Source organism: Dryas octopetala, chromosome 1, assembly GCF_963921425.1.
Source record: "Dryas octopetala chromosome 1, drDryOcto1.1, whole genome shotgun sequence".
Classification (NCBI taxonomy): Eukaryota; Viridiplantae; Streptophyta; class Magnoliopsida; order Rosales; family Rosaceae; genus Dryas; species Dryas octopetala.
In genome coordinates this window covers 3,821,516-3,840,370 of record NC_141366.1, presented here as the reverse complement: position 1 = coordinate 3,840,370, position 18,855 = coordinate 3,821,516, and the positions used below count along the sequence as shown (strand labels likewise).

Sequence of the window (18,855 nt, the reverse complement as noted above, 5' to 3'; positions counted from 1 at the left end):
CTGAGAAAGAAATGTTTGTTAATCTTTGTTGTTCACCTATATTTTAATGTATTAGTGTTCCTTCTGTTCTTTTCTCAACAAATGTTGGTAAATTTCATGGGTCTGCTGATTTATTGGGCATAGAGGTAGGAACTCACACTCAAAATTAGAGCAACTATATATAACTGTAGTTGCCTATAGTCTACATGTTTAAATAAAATTAATCTCATATGTCAAGAACCTCATTCTGATTTTGAACATGTTTCAGCCAATCTTAGGGTTTTATAATAAAAAGGCATGCATCAGCATCATCATAGCTTACAATTGTATGCTCTGTGTCTCATCATCTGTTTTTCTATTTTCATTAATCTACTTCCATATATTATATCTTTGGTGAATACTGTAATTTTAGTTTAGGTCTTTCCATGATCCATTTTCAGGTACCATAGTAATAAGCCCTTAAGTTCTTTCAATAACCTTCACAACAGTATTAATTTTAAGATTTTTGTTTTGATGGTCCAGTAGTCCTATTACCTTGTCTTTTTATCATTTTTGACAACTAGAGATGCTACAGAATGCTTAAGGGGATCATTAAAATTTGAAATTGAAGATAAGGCGTAACCCCCAAAAATGTGAACAAAATAAATTCGTGTTTTGATACAGTTGTACAATCATATCATGTCAGTCTGATACACATTATATATCTGTGGATTTTGGTGTCATACTTTGCATGATTCATGTTTGAATTGATTTATAACTTGACTATGCTGGCTCCATTATTCCCAATCATTTTGGCACTCGCACCATAAAGTGGTCTCTACTGGTATGAGAAGTAGATCTGGAGCTCACAATCCTTCTCCTAGCTGTGTATCTGCTGTGTTTTGTGCAATGCAAAAAGAAAAGAAAATAACGGTCATGATTTCTGCTTGTATACTTGAATCCTTATGTGATTATTTTGCTTCTATTAGTGTAAAAGACTCCCATAAAAGCATTCAAAGTAAAATTTAAATACTCCACATTTGGAATAGTAAAATTCATTTTTTCTTTCCCATCCTCTCTGCAGGTCTTCAGTCTACATTAAAGGGTTTGAATAAGTTCGAATCTGTTTTTAAGATGTCCAGAAAAACCTTTGACTACATATGTTCACTTGTGAATGAAGATATGATGGCTAAGTCAGCACATTTTGTGTTTACAAATGGTAAACCATTGTCTTTGTATGATCAAGTCGCTGTAGCTTTAAGAAGACTCAGCTCTGGTGAGTCACTAGTGACAATTGGCGATTCATTTGGGCTGAACCACTCAACTGTCTCTCAAGTGACCTGGCGTTTTGTGGAAGCCATGGAACAAAGGGGACTTCACCACCTGCAATGGCCTTCCACAGAAGCAGAAATGACAGAAATCAAATCCAAATTTCAGAAAATAAGAGGCTTTCCTAATTGTTGCGGTGTTGTTGATACTACCCACATCATGATGTGTTTGCCTGCTTCAGACCCCACAAATAATGCATGGCTTGATCAAGAGAAGAATCACAGCATGGTCTTGCAAGCCATTGTGGACCCTGACATGAGGTTCCGGGACATAGTCACTGGATGGCCAGGAAAAATGAAGGACTGGTTGGTGTTTCAGAGTTCAAATTTCTATGAACTCTGTGGTAGAGGAGAGAGGTTGAATGGGAAAACATTGGAGCTCTCCAAAGGATTGGATATAAGGGAATACATAATTGGGGACTCAGGCTTTCCTTTATTGCCCTATCTTGTAATCCCCTATGAAGGGAAAGAACTCCCAGAGCCGAAAGCTGAGTTCAATAAGCGGCATTGTGCTACCCAGATGGTGGCACGGAGAGCATTAGCAAGGTTGAAGGATATGTGGAGGATCATTCATGGAGTGATGTGGAGGCCTGACAAACATAGATTGCCAAGGATTATTCTTGTTTGCTGCTTGCTTCATAACATTGTTATCGATATGGAAGATGAGGCGCAGGATGCAATGCCATTGTCTCACAACCATGACTCAGCTTACCACCAACAGATTTGTGAAACTGTTGACATAAACGGTGTTTATTTAAGAGATAAGCTGTCTCTCTACTTGTCTGGAAGGATGGCACCTTGATTTTTTTTTTTTTTTTTTCCATTTCTGATGAGTGTTTTAGGTATTAAAGATTGTTGTAGTCTTTAATTTTAAAGTGTTTTTGCGACATGATTTTGTATTGCAAATTATAAAGTTGAAGTAAGATTTTCCTGTGTTTTAGTTTTGACTTGTAAGGTGTTAGTTTTTTTTTTTTGTTTTGTTAAAATCGTAGGGTGTTTAGTTAGGCGGGTGAGACCCTGAGAGAGTGAGAGAATGTGTTATTGTATTAGAACAAACATAGATTCTAGAATGTGATACCGTACTAGAACAAACATAGAATGCTCAATGGAATGGTGGGACTTGTCAAATCTTGGAGCGATATTTACATGAACCACATTGAACATGACTAATAGAGGTGGAATCTGCAAATACATATGGATTTCACTTCTGAGATGTGATTGTTGGACTGTGTCAATTTGATTTTGGTGTCAGATTGCTCCTTGGAATGATGTGATAGTCCTTTTTGTCAGTATCTTTGCTCAAAGTTTGTACAGTATCACATGAACTGTGACAATATTGTACCCTGCATTCAGCACTGAAAGACAATTTTGTACCTTGGTACTCAAAATTCTTTGTACAAGTGTATAAACCGCCACACTCCACCAGATTAACCTGGATTTGCCTCAACAAAAGCTCTATCAGCTTTAAACATCATACATTTTCACCTCAATACATCAGCTGTTAGTCATTAGAAGCATACCTAGAATTGGGACCAATGAAATTGTTTAACTAAGATCTCTATTCTCTAATCATTACAACTGCTTTTTTTTTTGCATTCAGTCCACACAAAACAAATTGCATTCATCACCAAAATGATACTGCATTCATCACTACCTCCTCGTTACAGTTGTATCTAGATGCATACATCTACTAATCTCTAAAAGATTTAAGGATCTGGCAAAACTTACGTGGGCTAGGGGCTAAAATAGATAAATACACAGTATAGATTACATCATTACAGAAGCTCCACTTGGCAGAACAGATAATAGTCAAAGCCTTGGTGCATTAATGATTCCATCATAGATGGATGATATGAAAGTCTCGGACCACTTTTGCTTTACAGATTCTGATATCATAGATTTATCCATGAAGGGGTTCCACATATTCCCCCCAGGACCCGCGAGGACCCAGTTAACTTTTGTTGGTGGGCTGCCAATATTGAGTTCCGAGGGTCTACTGTTCTCGCCAGAAATATTTTTCTTCAGAGGACTAGAATGCTTTGAAGTCTGAAAGGGAACAAAAATGGATATAGTAAAAAATGATAAACAAAAAAGGCAAACAAATTCTCGTTAGAGAACATAATTAATTAGTTTATCAAACTCACCATTGAACAAGAGTTTAATTTTGTTGCATTGAGTGTGGTATTATATTCTGTCGAATTTGGTGGATGCTTAGAAACAATTTTCAGGGACCGAAACTTCTTCTCAGTGCCAGAGCCATGTGAAGGCTGAAACACAAGCAAAACTGGACAAGGTAAAGGATCATGGATGATCAAATAAACTTTGTTTTATCAGTAATTGTAATAGAACCTACAGTAGGCTTATTGGCAGGTATCAATGCCTTAAGTGGAGCATCCTCATTAGCTTCTGATAGATATCTCTCAACAGCTCTTAAAGAACGGAACCGCTGTCTAGTCCCTGGCTCAATATAATACTGCAAGAAAAAAAATATACAAATAAAAATTCATGCATACGCAAATTGCACATACGTGCCCAGAGACCTGCATCTGTGCAAGTTCACCCTAGGTTGCAGAATGCAAGTATTTTCAGCAAGTACAAAGCTAGATATTCCCTTTCTACAACGAAGAAGAGAAAAACCGCCAAAACTTAAAAACAAAACAGGTACCTTGTCAACAACACCAGAATAATTACTGTTGCTTCGCGGCTTTTCCTCAATTTCCCAATCATCAGGTAGTATGAAGGATGAAGTGCTCCTGAAGAAGGTGCGTGGTGTAGTTTGCATCTGCAGATTGACACTGTCAATGAGGATTTTCCCTTGATATTTTAGCCATTGCACGATTAATTTATTCAATTTGGACTGCTATACGGTGATCAGAGATACTTCTAAAATCCATTTATGGTTTAGCTCCTTCCTCATGATTACATGTTGCCTGTCTATGGATTCAAAAGGGCCTCACTAGATTTTAATTATATTATGTTTTATATAATATGGTATGGACCCTTTAATCGGTGCACACCATCTCTAGCAATGGCTAAAATTCAAATACATAACCATAATTGAATACAGTTCTGGAATCATGTTGAAAAGTATAGTACTGAAAGAAGAAAAAAAAATCACACTGAATTTGGGACCCTAATCTAGCAGACCCTCTAACAGACCATGTGACTAGAGTATGAGACATTGTAATCAGGCCCAAATAATTCTTCTATGCATTTTCTCATGGAAAAAGAAGACAAATGCTACAATATTTTTGACGATATCTTGGAAAGGGTCTGGACGTATCCTATGAGATCATCAAGATGGACCTCAATTTTTGTTATTTAGATTCCTCATAAAGTCTCCACCACATTCAGTAAAAAAAAAATGTCTTCACCACATCATTTCCTATCTAACCTATGGATTGTTAGACCATGCTATAGCGATTGTGGTAAGTTTATAGCAGAGGATAAAAGTGGGGAGAGAACTAAGCACAACGTCTAGGTTTATGTTACCCTTTTTTCTAAATTTCTCTTCCCACAGTAAACCTTATAGCAACACAAAAACCAAACTTAAAATCCTTTTAGTGACTGAATTATATAGATTATCATTTGCTGAAAAATTAGTGAATCTTAGAACTCACATTGGATTCACTGCCTGGCTTTAATTTCTTGGTAGGTGTATAGATTCTCCCTTCTGTTAGGTATCTCTGAACAGCTACTAATGAACGAAACTTCAGTCCCGTGTCAGGATCAGTGTAATACTGCAAAATTAGATGAAAGGTCTAAGATCTGACCCCATAAGATTGAACAGAATAACTTCAAAACATGATAATCATAATAGTGAATTTTCACAAAAAATGAAATATGATAGTGTGGTAGGAGAAGATTTGTACAATTTTGGGTGACCTAAGAACCCATTTTGGGATGTGTAGCCTAAGCGATCATTATTGCTCAAGCATCATGCTATCTAGATGGGATTGACAGGTTCTTTAAGAGAAGACCATGGTTAGAATTTCAGAATTCAAAGCTTCATTTCATTATAGACTATCGGTGTTATCCTATAAGATCATCAAAATGTACCAAATGAAAGTTTCAGTGACAGCAGTAAAACAGAGAACATGTGCAACAGAAAAGTCAAAAATGAGAAAAAAAAAAAAAAAACAATATTTAATGGTAGACCCTCACACCTGATGTTTATTGGGTCTCATGAAGACCCAGATTATCTTATAGAAAGGGGGAGTCCTTCACTGGACCAGAAAGCATGTGCAAAAGCAATTAAATATATTATTAATGATAGATCCTCACCCTAAATCTTTATTGGGTTTTAAGAAAGACCCAGATTTTCCTTTATCCAACAAAAACAAAAAAGACCCAGATTTTCTTATGAGAAAGACAAACCTTGACAGGATCAATTGGCTCTAAATAGAGCCAGCCAATGAACCAAAACTCCAATCATTTTTCCTTCATTCTTTTTTTTTTTTAATTAAAAATTCCTGCTAGTAAGATTTTACAGATACTCAAATTCAGATAGACTCCTAGTAACAGTAAATCCAGAATCCAGAACAATTCCTTGAATACCCATAAAATACCACCCTCAAGCTGCCTGATTTTCGCTCTGCAATGAGAAAAATCCCAGAATCTATGCAAAAGCACGCCATGAATTTTAACAGCAGTCAAAACCCAACTAAAACCACCACAACACAGAGACATCCATCCATGCATGCAAAGCATATACATTGTACAAGTTTAGAGAGAGAGAGAAAAAGAGCGAGAGACCTTGTCGACTCGGCCGGGATGAGAGGGAGAGTTGGACCGGGGTCTTTCCTCAACGGACCAATCATCGGGGAGTCTAAATCTGAAGGGTGTGGTGGTGACAATCTGCATTTGCCTTTCGGGTTCGTCTTCTTCTTCTTGGGCTGGCCTCATCGTCAGAAGCGGAACTGGAATTGGCTTCGACGGTGACGATCCGCCCTTCCTCATCCTCATGTATTTCGGCACTGTCAAGTGTCACTCCGCCTCGGACCACTAAATCACCGACTGGTTTAGAAAGTGGGTTGTGGTTGGAATTAGAAAGGGATATAAACTTCAATGGAGTATGTGTACCATTTCGGATTCATAACAAGTATTTAGCCAATCACCAATTTCATTATCAAAGGATTTGACTTGATTTATTTATTAATTATTATTCAATGGGTATTATTCTGATTCATCTTTTAATAAAGTTATAAAAAACTCAAGTTCAGAACCTTGAGGCGAAGAGTGCTCTCCTATTCCGACTTTTCTAAAGCATTAGACAGCACAGCCAAAACAGCGATGGTTTTCCGTCCTCGCGGGACGAGTGTTATTATTAAAATAGGTGTCAAGTTAAAGTGAAAATATAGTGATATATATAATCTAAAAAATTATTATGTATTAATGTAAGATCATCATATAAAATAATAATATAGAGTTATCAATTTATTTAAATTATAACACGTGTATAAAAATTTAAATAAATTAATAACACCACATCATCAAATCAGATAATATTACAATCACATATAATAACTTTTCATATAATTGAGACTTTTTAACACATCGGTAGACTTGAACCTTATTCCTACATGACATTGACTTCCTAACAAATGAATAAATATAAAAAAATAACTTATGTCCAACAAATTCTGTCAAGAAAAAACAAAAAGAGCAAATATTTGCAACAAATGAAATAAATCATGAATTATACTCGTAAATTTATGAGTTATTAATGTTGAAAAAATGAAAAAGGAATATATGAAAATAAGAGCCATTAAAGTAAAACTGTGAAAGAACAAGCAAATATTAAAAGGAAAAAAAAAAAAGGTACCGCCTCGTAGATGCAAGGTCTAGAAGATTATAACAAGAGCACGAGGCCAACAAAAAGTCCAAATCTTATAAACCGTACACATTATGAGTAAGAATAAGACTATATCATCCATACTCAATATCAGTTAACATTTTGAAATAACATTATATAACAGTTATGCTAAGACTTTATTTTTTGGTTAAGGTGTGATGCATGCTAAGACTTTGTCTCATGTTGGTCCAACATTTCAAGCAGGCACACCTAACACTAACAAGATGGGAAAATATATATGTTAATGAATTTAGACCGTTGATTAATATGAGCTCGATAATATGAGACTTATCAATTAATCATAGCTGTGACCATAACTATAATGCATGTGACCAACATTTCAATTAGGCACACCTAATACTAGGAAGGAAACCAGGATTCCAAACTCAAGTACTCGGCAGTCGGCACATAAAATTGGTAGGTTGTGGACTGAAGTAACCTAAGAAAAGCTAATACGTACAAAAACAAGCCAGGCTACAACACATAAAACCCCCCAATATAGTTTGGTCACTGCCTAACACTAATAAGATGGAAAAGGATCAATGTGGCTTTAAGCTTTTAACAACTTATCTTAGCCATTTTTTCCATGACATATTCATACGTACATTGTTCACATGTTGGTTAACAACAATATAATTTGTCAAATTATTTGACAAAAGAACACTAGTATATGCCGTATAAAATAAATAATATATAGACAATAATACATTAGACCATACACATATTCATTTATTCGTGGTACAAATTAGACCATGTAAATATTGATTTATTTATAGAAAAGACGGTGATAGAATTATTATACAAAAGTGGTGAAGCAGATGACTGAAGCAAGGAAAGGCATGATATGAGGTGGTGTGAAAGTAGGAAGCTCACACTGACCAACGTACGGTGGACGTACCGCGTAATTAAGATTTGGGATTTCCTAGTAAGACACACTTAAGTACGTGTGTGCTTGCGAGGCACGTTTCCTACTTTCCTTTTCTTTTTTTTGGTTGTATGATTTGTATCTTCAACGGGGAACTTCTTTTTGGCTCACTCGCTTTTTCTAGTTCATACTCAAATAATCACAGGATCCTAACTGTTCACGCGCTGTGTCATATGCACCGTGCACGTCATCTTTTCTTCTTGTACTACAACTCTAGAACCGTCAAACATATACTATTATTACATATGCATAATTGCATTTGGATAAGGATTCAATTTCACTAGAAAAAAGAAAGAAAAATATTATTGGATAGAGTTGCCACCTAAGAAAGACATAAGGTTCAATGATAAATGTTGATGCAAATTTCCGTAAGAAAGTTACAACAACTTAGGGGTAGTGACCTGGCTGATCCGAAGTCCTGCTGGATGATGACGTGAGATCTTCCTGTAGACAAACACAAGATCAAAGGAGATGGACCGGTGTGGTACCAGCCAAACACGCTCCGATGATGAAGTCAGTGATGTGTGTTTGATGGTGTTTGAATGGAAGTGAGGAAGAACATGTGATGAACTTGGGAGAATGGGAAGAACAAGGCAAATGTTCTGGGTTTATTCTCAGCAAGTCCAAGTGTGTTTTTGGTAAGCCAAAGTTTGTGCAAGTGTTTGCTTTGTGATGGCTGGATGGATGAGGGCCCTGGCTTTGTGCATATAAGTTGGTTTATATAGACAAGGGAAGGTGTGGAGAGTAAGTTACCTGCATGTGATTGAGTGGCTGAGAGAGATCCACGCGTTCGGTCATAACTAGTAGCATGCACAGCTACTCACCTCCTTTGCATTCAATGCTGCATTGAATGCAAGGATGGAAGATCAGGTGGAATGCCCCAATAGTCATGGCTGTGAGCTGGAATGTCTTATCTGTCAGAGAGTCACGTCAGGTGCACTTGAGTATGGCGGTTCGTCCCAACGTGATCTTCTTTAGGATGGCGGTGGGAGGCCGAGCCGATCCGAACATATGTCCTCACGTGTAGACGTGAAACCCATGTGTGATCGGATCGGATTTAGACAAGTCGGCCAAGCCGATCAGGTAGGTAGTGCAGTGATCCCCTCAAGTGAAATCCGGCCGCAACTAGGTTTTGAGATGACGGTCACCAAAGCCGAGCCGATCCGAACTGGGAATGGAATGGACTGAGTTGATGTGGTGACGTGGAGATCCACGTCTGATCGTGATCGGTCATTGGGCCGGGCCGAGCCGAACCAATGGTTGAGATGATCAGGTGCTGACAAGATTGTCGAAGCACGTCTGATCGTGATCGGTCATTGGTCCGGGCCGAGCCGAACCAATGGTTGAGATGATCAGGTGCTGACAAGATTGTCGAAGCACGTCTGATCGTGATCGGTCATTGGTCCGGGCCGAGCCGAACCAATGGTTGAGATGATCAGGTGCTGACAAGATTGTCGAAGCACGTCTGATCGTGATCGGTCATTGGGCCGGGCCGAGCCGAACCAATGGTTGAGATGATCAGGTGCTGACAAGATTGTCGAAGCACGTCTGATCGTGATCGGTCATTGGGCCGGGCCGAGCCGAACCAATGGTTGAGATGATCAGGTGGTGACAAGATTGTCGAAGCACGTCTGATCGTGATCGGTCATTGGTCCGGGCCGAGCCGAACCAATGGTTGGGATGATCAGGTGGTGACAAGATTGTCGAAGCACGTCTGATCGTGATCGGTCATTGGGCCGGGCCGAGCCGAACCAATGGTTGGGATGATCAGGTGGTGACAAGATTGTCGAAGCACGTCTGATCGTGATCGGTCATTGGGCCGGGCCGAGCCGAACCAATGGTTGAGATGTGACTGGAGAAAGATGATCTCCAGATCTGAGCCGAACTGATGGTGTTCGAAAAAGATAATCTCTCGAATTCCTGGTGGATCCCAATGTCGGTTCGGATCGGACATGGGTAACCCGGAGGTAAGAGCCGATCTCATATGTACATGCTGTTGGCGTTGCTAAGCTGAGATGATGACATAGATGGCTGGGTCTGACCAAGTTGACCATCAAAGAGTCTGAGCAAAAATGGGACTTGGTGTGCCACGTGTTGGTCTGTGATTGGCCATTGAATCCATGTGGATTTATCCACAAACAATAAATAAAAATCTTAGATGATAACACTCTTAAATGTCCACTCGGAAAATTGGAATATATGGTAAGATAATCAAGGGTCCCATTTTGCTGTGTAATTTGACTAAGTTTTTCCATTTTAGATTCTTTTAATTAATAGGATAAAGATTTCTTTCATATTGATGATAATAAGTGTATTGTATTTTCACAATAAATATGTATAAGATTTCTTACTTATATAATGATAATATAAAAAAGTAAAGCATATGAAAATTCATATAGATATCATAAATAGTATGAATTATCAACTATCAATATTGACAATAATTTGTTTAAAGTGTGAAATTTTGAATGAAATGCTGAAAAATCTTATACCAATTATCAATAATGCATTAATTATTATGACCCGCCCTATGAGAAAAACCACTACGTACTATTTCATATCTCTTTTAATCTTAACTGTAGAGTATATATGAATCTTATTTCTTATTGCAAATAGTGTACACGATAAATCTGGTCTCTATGTTTTGGATTTTTTTCCACATATATTTTGTAATTTCAATTGTAGTTAATTAGCATTAGCAATTAAGAATAAATTAAGAATTGTATCGATTCATTGTAAAAATAGTCATATATATTTCGCATAAGAAGATATGGGTATAAAGTATAAACGCATAAAGGAGCTAAAAAACTTAAAAAAAAAAAAAAAAAAAACCACCAGAGAAAGTAATTTCGTGTGACACGCGCCATGGGTGCGCCTGAACTTAGACGGCGAGTATTGAACGCTCTAGAAGACTAGGAACTGTCTGAATCTGAATGTTGGTTCAAAGAATGTTCGTTCAAAGGACTCCTACTACTGGTTGCCTAAAACGACCGCGTCCCGAAGTTTACTCCTCCAGCAACGCGGTGACGCAAATTAACGTGACCCAACTGACGGCGCTAATCAGTAATCACAATCCGACAATTCCCAGTCCAACCCAGAAAACATAATTTACGAAAATACCCAACTCTTTCCGTTACTTAATCCCCAAGTCACTAGAGAGACCGCTCTCCTTACTGTGCACGGCGACACGTCATACTTAGCTTCCTAACCCAATATATCCCCCTATATATACCACACATCTATGTGCTTATCTTTCATATCACAGACACTCAGCAAAGACACCTCTCTGATTCTTGCTTGCTTAGACCTTCGAAACCCTAAATCAAATTAAACCGCTATGAAGAGAGATAGAGAAGATGAAATTGAGACCCAGACCAGAGACCTGGTGAATTGCTTGATGTTGCTATCGAAAGTAGGGCAAAGCAATCTGTCCTCCGAGGTTGTGACCAAGAAGCAGAAGTTGCAGGAGCCGCAGCAGCAACAGAAGAGCCGCGTCTTCGTCTGCAAGACATGTGACCGGCAGTTCCCGTCGTTCCAAGCCCTCGGAGGCCACCGCGCCAGCCACAAAAAACCAAGACTAATGGCCGGCGGCGCCGCCGACCTCTTACAGATGGGGCAGTCGCCACCGGGGTCGCCCGCCAAGGCGAAGACGCACGAGTGCCCGGTCTGCGGGCTTGAATTCGCAGTGGGGCAAGCGCTGGGGGGTCATATGAGAAGACATAGGGATGTTATGCAGGCCAATGCAGGTCGGGTTCGGTCTCCGCCGACGCCACCGCCCATTATGTCTGTGCTGAAGAAATCGAGTAGTAGCAAGAGGATTTCGTGCTTGAATCTGGACTTGAACTTGGCACCACCAGGTTATCAACAATACGATTCCAAGTGGCAGAGTTGCACTTGATTCCTTCATCAAACCTGCGTAGTTAGTTTTTCTCGGATTGCTAGTTAGTTGTCAATTCTATTCACTCATTTTTTTATTCCATGTTGATATAGGATTGGGATTTGCCTCGAATTTTTATGGGAACTGATTTTTCTTAATTTTTCGGACCTGTTATCGGATTTTCTTATTATATATATATATATGCAGCTAATTAATTAATATTGGATTTCTTTTCTATTTCTAATTCGACATAATTAAATTAGATGTTCGATGAGAGTGATCATTCAAACGGTTGGAGTGGGCCCCAAGCTGGAGTGGGACTGATGAATTTTAGCAATCTCTAGATTTGTTAATACATAGATGTTCGATGACAAATAAAAGTGTCTGATATATGTGGAAGCGATATCAAACACTTTTATTTGGTTATACAATGATACGATCACAAAACACTTTTATTTAACCAAAATTTTTTATTCAGACAAAAAAAAAAAACAACCAAAAACTTTTATAAATAATATACAAACGTACATCTCAGTATCTCACATATGTTTGCTTATGCACTGCACACCTAGCTCATTATTATGGAAACCAATTAAAATAAAAAAACCAGTATGTACTGTACCTGAATGAAGAAGATCAAGAAAGCATTGCATGAAGGACGGAAAGAAAGAATGTGTTGACAGAAACCCAATTCCAGTTCAGCACATCGCCTCTTATACCGAAACAAAGAGAAAACTGAGTTAATAATAATAATGGGTTCTTCTTTGACCAAAATAATAATAATAATAATGGGTTATTCTCATTTTTTTGGCAGAACTAAATAGCCATGATTTATTTCTATAGCAAGATGCCAAGAACCGAGATTGTTTCTGTGATATGCATAACAAACTTGCTAAAGATGATAAATGTGCTGGGGCAGATTGGCGTGAAGTTTGTATGACAGTTGTTTGATTGCATATCTAACTAACTGAAAAACACACTTTGTTATATTCTTTTTTCCATAATTTCTTTTTAATAAAAACATGAACTTTTTTTATTATTATTGTCCCTCCTCAGCAACATTGAGCATATAAGTGTTAAACGGGTCGGGCCGATCTGAGCATGACACGATTAAATGGGTTGGGTCGGGCCGAAATTTTTAGCTCATTCAACATAACATGGCACGAGCACAACACGGGCCAAGCACGGCATGAGTACGGACACGAAATAGGCCCGAATTAGGCATGACTCCTTTAATATTGTTTTTCCATTTTTAGATAATTTTTTAATAAAAATATTCAATTTTCATAAAAACACGATGTGCTCAATTTAAACGGGCCGGGCCAACCCGTTTTACATCTCTATTTGAGCGAGCCACAAGAAACTGCAACGAATGGTCGGCAGCTCTCTAAGTCTCAACTCTTTGATTCTTTAAAAATATTAACTCAGGTAGTATGTACTTCATATGAGGTGTGTTGGAAACTTGGTATAACTTGCGAGATATGCAGTAATTGTACGTAGTGGGGTCGTGTTTAATTTGATGGAGGAATATTGTTTTTCTTCCTTTTGGACCTTATTTCATGTATAATTTTAGGGTTTTTTTCAATTTTAGTATCTGAATTTTGGGCTTTGTTTCAATTAGGTGTCTAAACTATTATTTGTCCTAATTTCATATCTAAACTTTTATTTTGTCATAAATTAGTATACAATGTGACTTTTGTGAAAAAATACTAACAAAATTTGGTCATGTGTGTTACACATGTCTTATATCTAGGATTAATTTGGTCTATTCACAATCCTTTGTTGACTTAAATGCCCTTAATTTTGATGTATTATTTTAAAAAAATCACCTTATATACTAAATTGGGATAAAATAAAAGTTTAGGTATAAAATTATGACAAATAATAATTTAAGTATCTAGTTGCATAAGACCCAAAGTTCGGGTACCAAAATCGAAAAAGACCCATAATTTTATTTGTCACTTTAACGATTATATTTAATTTCTCTCACTTAGCTCCCTTCATAAAATATATTGATCAAAAGAGCCTGAGGCCCTGAACTCATAAACTACAGATACATAATATAATCAAGGCACATAGATTTAATAATTTCGTAGCTAGTAAATAAAGCAAATCACATTTACTCTCAATAGTTAACAAAAGGTCCCAAGAGTGATACTATTTATATCACATAAAGGTGACCAGTAAATGTCTTACAAAATAATTCTATTAACTAAGATATTTAAAATATGAAATAAACATGCAAGAGCATGCAGTATATCCTCCTAGAATGTGTATGACTTCCGCCTACAGTTTCCTTGCAGTGTGTCTTCTTCGGGCTTCATCATCATCCTCAAGCCTGTGCACAAACAAAATCTTTATAAACAATGCAATCTTAATATACATATTCAATAATGTTTAAGCACAAACCAACATGCGCGCAACTTCATATAACATATACTGTTTTTAATTTTCACATACAATAAAGAATAGGCTTCAAGATTATTATCCAGAAAATCACATATGCATAAAGAATATTTCAATAATAAAGTAATAGTAAATATATAAATTATGATTCAAGAACTCATGCATTATGTATATACTCACTCTCCATAGCTGAAAAAGGAACCAGGTTGGAACTTTATGATTTCTCCTTGCTTTTTTTCACAACTTGACTTGCTATCATGGGCCGAAGCACTAGGGTTCCAATTCCATGGCGTCAAGAATGAGTTATCAGTCCTCGAGAATGAGGTCAGCCGATCGTAGTCAATGGTTGATGCATCAACACGATCAAACTTAAGCCTTGAGTCTTCTTGTTGGTCCATTGTCCTTAATTGATCGATTTCTTCAACTAAGTAAATTGTGATGCGATATTAAGCTTCCACTATTATTATTTTTTTCTTTCACTCAGAAGAATTGGTCGACTTTGTGTGAGTTTTAGCCCATATATATATATACAAGTGGGTTGATGGGGGTATTCCTACTTGGTATAGGATTCGAGTGACTTCAATTCAGAACAAGGAAAGGCATACTTATGAAGAAATAAAAGGAAGCCGAATATGTCCCTAGAACTTTATAGGAAAGTTTACTATTTGTAACAAAGAAAACAAACAAATTTTAAAATAATTATTCATGAAAGGGAAGGTTCTAGAAAAAAAAGGATATATTAAAAATAAACACCAATTTATTTTTTCTTGTATTACAAGTTTACAACCTCTTATACCATGTTCTATCAAAATTTAGTGTTACACCGTACTTTTCCGTATGTAGCATAGCATAATTAGCATTGGTTTTCTTTTTTTCCTATTGAAAAGTGAAAACACAAAATCACAAACCCAAACTTGAGGGAGACCGAAATTGAAAATATCAAATAAATTAAAGTCTAGTATTACTATCTTGGCCAAAAAAAAAGTCTAGTATTACTATAGTCAAATAGTCATGGCTCATGACATTATTAATAGTTACTAGCTAGGTGAGGAAAATATTCTCTTTTTAATGAAAAAAAAAAAAGTTTTACACTATTATGATTTAGGACTTACGAGTGCGGTTGTGCTGTATGTATGTTAGATCTTGCAACGTGTCGACACATGAGTGGTTACTCGACACCACCCAACCACCACCGGTTTTCGATTCTCTTACCCGATGAAGAAAAAGACGAAAATACGCTTCAGTCAACAATTTCCTCGTAATTAACGGATGGGATTCACTTGAAATCACACACGTGGACGATGCTGATGATGGCATCATTGACTTCTCTCTCATGCGGGTTCACCCAATTTTATTTCCTTTTTCCCGAGAAAAGATCGAGTGCTCCTCAGACACCGTCTTCCCAACTTCCCCCCTCTCTTCCTCTCACACACAAAAGGTTTCAATTTTTAATTTCGTCGCCGGAGTTGCTTGCCGGAAAATTGATCGGTTAGCCATCGACGATAAACCTTCCGGTTACCTTTAAAGGTACGGATAATTGTACTCTCAATTTCCTTCTTCAATTCTTCAATTTTAGGTTACAGCATTTACTATCTCATGCATGTCTAGGATAATTCGAGGTGATTTTTGGTAAAGAAGAAATTTGGAATATTTTATGGAAATTTTGAAGTTTAGTGTTTGGTTTGATAGAAAAATTCTTCGTTTTCCTATTGGTATTTTTGAATTTGTCCGTACACTGAGCAGCTTCTCTACATATACGTATGTATGTGCTAATGTGCAGATGGAATTCTTCACTTTCCGTACGTATTGACTCGTAAAGAAAATTCTTGAGGACTAGACAGTCTAGACCGAAGAGTGCAAGTGGAATAACTGTTTAGTTTTAATATTTTCCACTGCGAAGTATAAGAAGCTAAATGGTAAGTTATGGATATCTCGGTGAAGCTATTAACTGTAATTTTTTTTGTTCACGGTCGGACTTTGGTGAATGAGCTTTGGTTGCAGTAATACATGGCCAGAGTTTATATTATTATTTATATATGCATGTTGTTGAAGTTTTTATTCATTTTTCTTTGGGATATCCTGTGCTTTTATAGATTTTTCAGGTGTTGGGGTTTGTTCTATTAGGATTGCTAGATTTCTTAAATTCTTAGATAGTCCAACGTTGAAAGAATTAAACCTGGTTGTTGAATTTTGTCCTTAATTTGATTTAATGAAAATGCTTTCAAAGTTTTCTCTTATTTTTAAACTGTCTTGAAACTTAGACAATTAGAGAATCAACTGTGGATGTTTAAGTATGTAGTAGATAAGATTTCAAGCATTTATTGAGTGATTTTTATTACTGGCAGTCTTTCCAGAATAAGGGTTTTTGGATGGCAAAGGGTGCTGGACGTGTAAATGACAGTGATGCAACTTTCGGCAACCCTTCAAGAATGGAACCAAAGCGGTCTCATCAATGGTTTGTAGATGCTGCCGAACCAGAGCTATTCCCCAACAAGAAGCAAGCAGTACACATTCCAAACAGCAAATTGAGCTCAGGAATGCCAACTGAAAATGTCTCTTCTTGGGAGAGTGCTTCCAGTTTTCAGTCGGTTCCACACCAATTCATTGACAGGTTATTTGGATCTGATACAGCAAGCTCTGTCAACTTTGATGAAAGGCACTTATCTCCTGTTGGATCAGATAATTGGAGTGTAAGAAGAAAGTGTATTGATGACCAATTCAGAGAAGATGCACCTGTTAGTTTGTCCGTGTCTCATGCTATTGAAGATCCTGAAACATGTCTTAGCTTTGCTGGAATTAGAAAAGTCAAGGTCAATCAGGTCAGGGACAGTGACAATGGTATGCATGGTTCTAATAGGGAAAATAACAGTAGCCTGTCCACAAGTCAGGGATTTGATAGGGCAATTGAAACTGACTTTATATCAGTGGGGCAGACCTATGATAAGGAGCATGATGGTGTCACACTAATGGGTCATCCCTACAACCAGGGGGATGCCCATGTCAGACCAATAGGTCCCAACTATGGCAAGGGAGATGAGAATGTGATATCAATGGGTGACAGTTACAGTAAAGGGAACACCAATATGATATCTTTTGGTGGGTTTCCTGATGAACAAGACATCATGCCCATGGGCAGGCCTGTCAACAACTATGATCAATTATACCATCAGTCTTCAGTTCAAACATCAGAAACTGCCTGCGAGAAAGAATTGGATGCATCAAATGCCAATGCAGTTGATAATACTGCTTGTGTAGCTAAATCAAGACCTGAATCAGTTTCCAAGAATAAACCAGAGGTCAAAGCGTCAAGGAAACAAGCTCCAAACAGCTTCCCCTCGAATGTTAGAAGCTTGATTTCAACTGGCATGCTTGATGGGGTTCCTGTAAAGTATGTTTCCTTGGCACGGGAGGTAAATTCCAGCTCTTCTTGTCCTTTTTTTCAATTAGAATTGATTTTCATTGACTTATAATTATAATTATATCTCTGCATGTAACAAGGAGCTTCGCGGGATTATAAAAGGTTCTGGCTATCTTTGTGGGTGTCAATCATGTAATTATACTAAGGTAAGTCTCATATCAGTAAATTGAACTGAGGTAAGTCGTTCATTCATTTCTCTTCTTCCTTACATGTATCTTTACACTTAATGATGGATAATTTGGTTTGTGGAAGGTGCTTAATGCTTACGAGTTTGAGCGTCACGCTGGGTGCAAGACAAAGCATCCAAACAATCACATCTATTTTGAGAATGGGAAGACCATCTATCAGATAGTGCAAGAATTAAGGAGCACCCCTGAGAGCTTGTTATTTGATACAATTCAAACTGTCTTTGGTGCTCCAATCAATCAGAAATCTTTTCACAGTTGGAAAGGTAATGAACCTGCTTTCAAATTGTTGCTTTCTTCATCAAAGCTGGCCTCTCTAATATTATTATTATTATTTTTTTTTTTTGCTCGTTTAAACTTTAGTTTTGTTCCTCAGAATCATTTCAAGCAGCAACTCGTGAACTTCAGCGTATTTATGGGAAGGAGGAACTGAACTTATAGGACTATATGTAATGGCTTTCCTCTAAATGTAAGATTGAATAAAGGTCCTTTATATGCATGGAACATTCACTTTTGGTAAAGTATGTATTTTGTATGGCAGGAATGGACGTTTGTGTTATATTGTACAAATAGTCTATGTAAAAGGTGAGTTTGTGCTTCGGTTGTTCTTTGTTGGCATCAGGGGACTTGGTCCGCAGAGTGGTTAACAAACAGTATTTAAACTAGGCGCCATACTTTGTCCTCTGGATAGTTTGGCTTTAGTTGAGGCGATTAGAATTTTTTAACTTAAATTAACATCTCCATTTGTCCTCAAAAATCATTCTCATCTGAAACCAAGGCCCCCACTCTGAAGGACAGCTTTTACTGGGTTTCTTGCCCTGGTTTTATAGCTTAAACTTTTTCGAACCAGATTTTATTCGTTGATCCAGAATCTCACAAATGAACAATTCTAGAACCATTTTGA

The 18,855-nt window shown here is 37.3% G+C and overlaps 3 protein-coding genes across 3 annotated transcripts; 2 read left to right on the top strand and 1 right to left on the bottom strand.

The window, feature by feature from the left end:
* Nucleotides 1–2,914: 2,914 nt before the first annotated feature.
* MBD7 (methyl-CPG-binding domain 7) lies at nt 2,915–6,370 on the bottom strand. Its single transcript, XM_086254094.1, has 6 exons — nt 6,042–6,370; nt 4,907–5,026; nt 3,952–4,068; nt 3,640–3,759; nt 3,431–3,553; nt 2,915–3,332 (listed from the first exon to the last, which is right to left on the bottom strand). Exons 1-6 carry the CDS (start codon nt 6,249–6,251, stop codon nt 3,096–3,098), a joined length of 927 nt encoding a protein of 308 aa, XP_086110220.1. The 5' UTR covers nt 6,252–6,370; the 3' UTR covers nt 2,915–3,095.
* A 4,952-nt stretch (nt 6,371–11,322) lies between these two features.
* Nucleotides 11,323–12,100, top strand: RHL41 (C2H2-type zinc finger family protein). Its single transcript, XM_086249011.1, has one exon. The coding sequence runs from the start codon at nt 11,403–11,405 to the stop codon at nt 11,961–11,963; it is 561 nt and encodes a 186-aa protein (XP_086105137.1). The 5' UTR covers nt 11,323–11,402; the 3' UTR covers nt 11,964–12,100.
* Nucleotides 12,101–15,708: 3,608 nt separating this feature from the next.
* On the top strand, nt 15,709–18,558 carry LOC147296615 (DNA-binding protein). The gene is made up of 6 exons (XM_086256620.1): nt 15,709–15,875; nt 16,129–16,264; nt 16,694–17,758; nt 17,847–17,912; nt 18,019–18,217; nt 18,328–18,558. Exons 2-6 carry the CDS (start codon nt 16,262–16,264, stop codon nt 18,390–18,392), a joined length of 1,398 nt encoding a protein of 465 aa, XP_086112746.1. The 5' UTR covers nt 15,709–15,875; nt 16,129–16,261; the 3' UTR covers nt 18,393–18,558.
* The last annotated feature ends 297 nt before the right edge of the window (nt 18,559–18,855 follow it).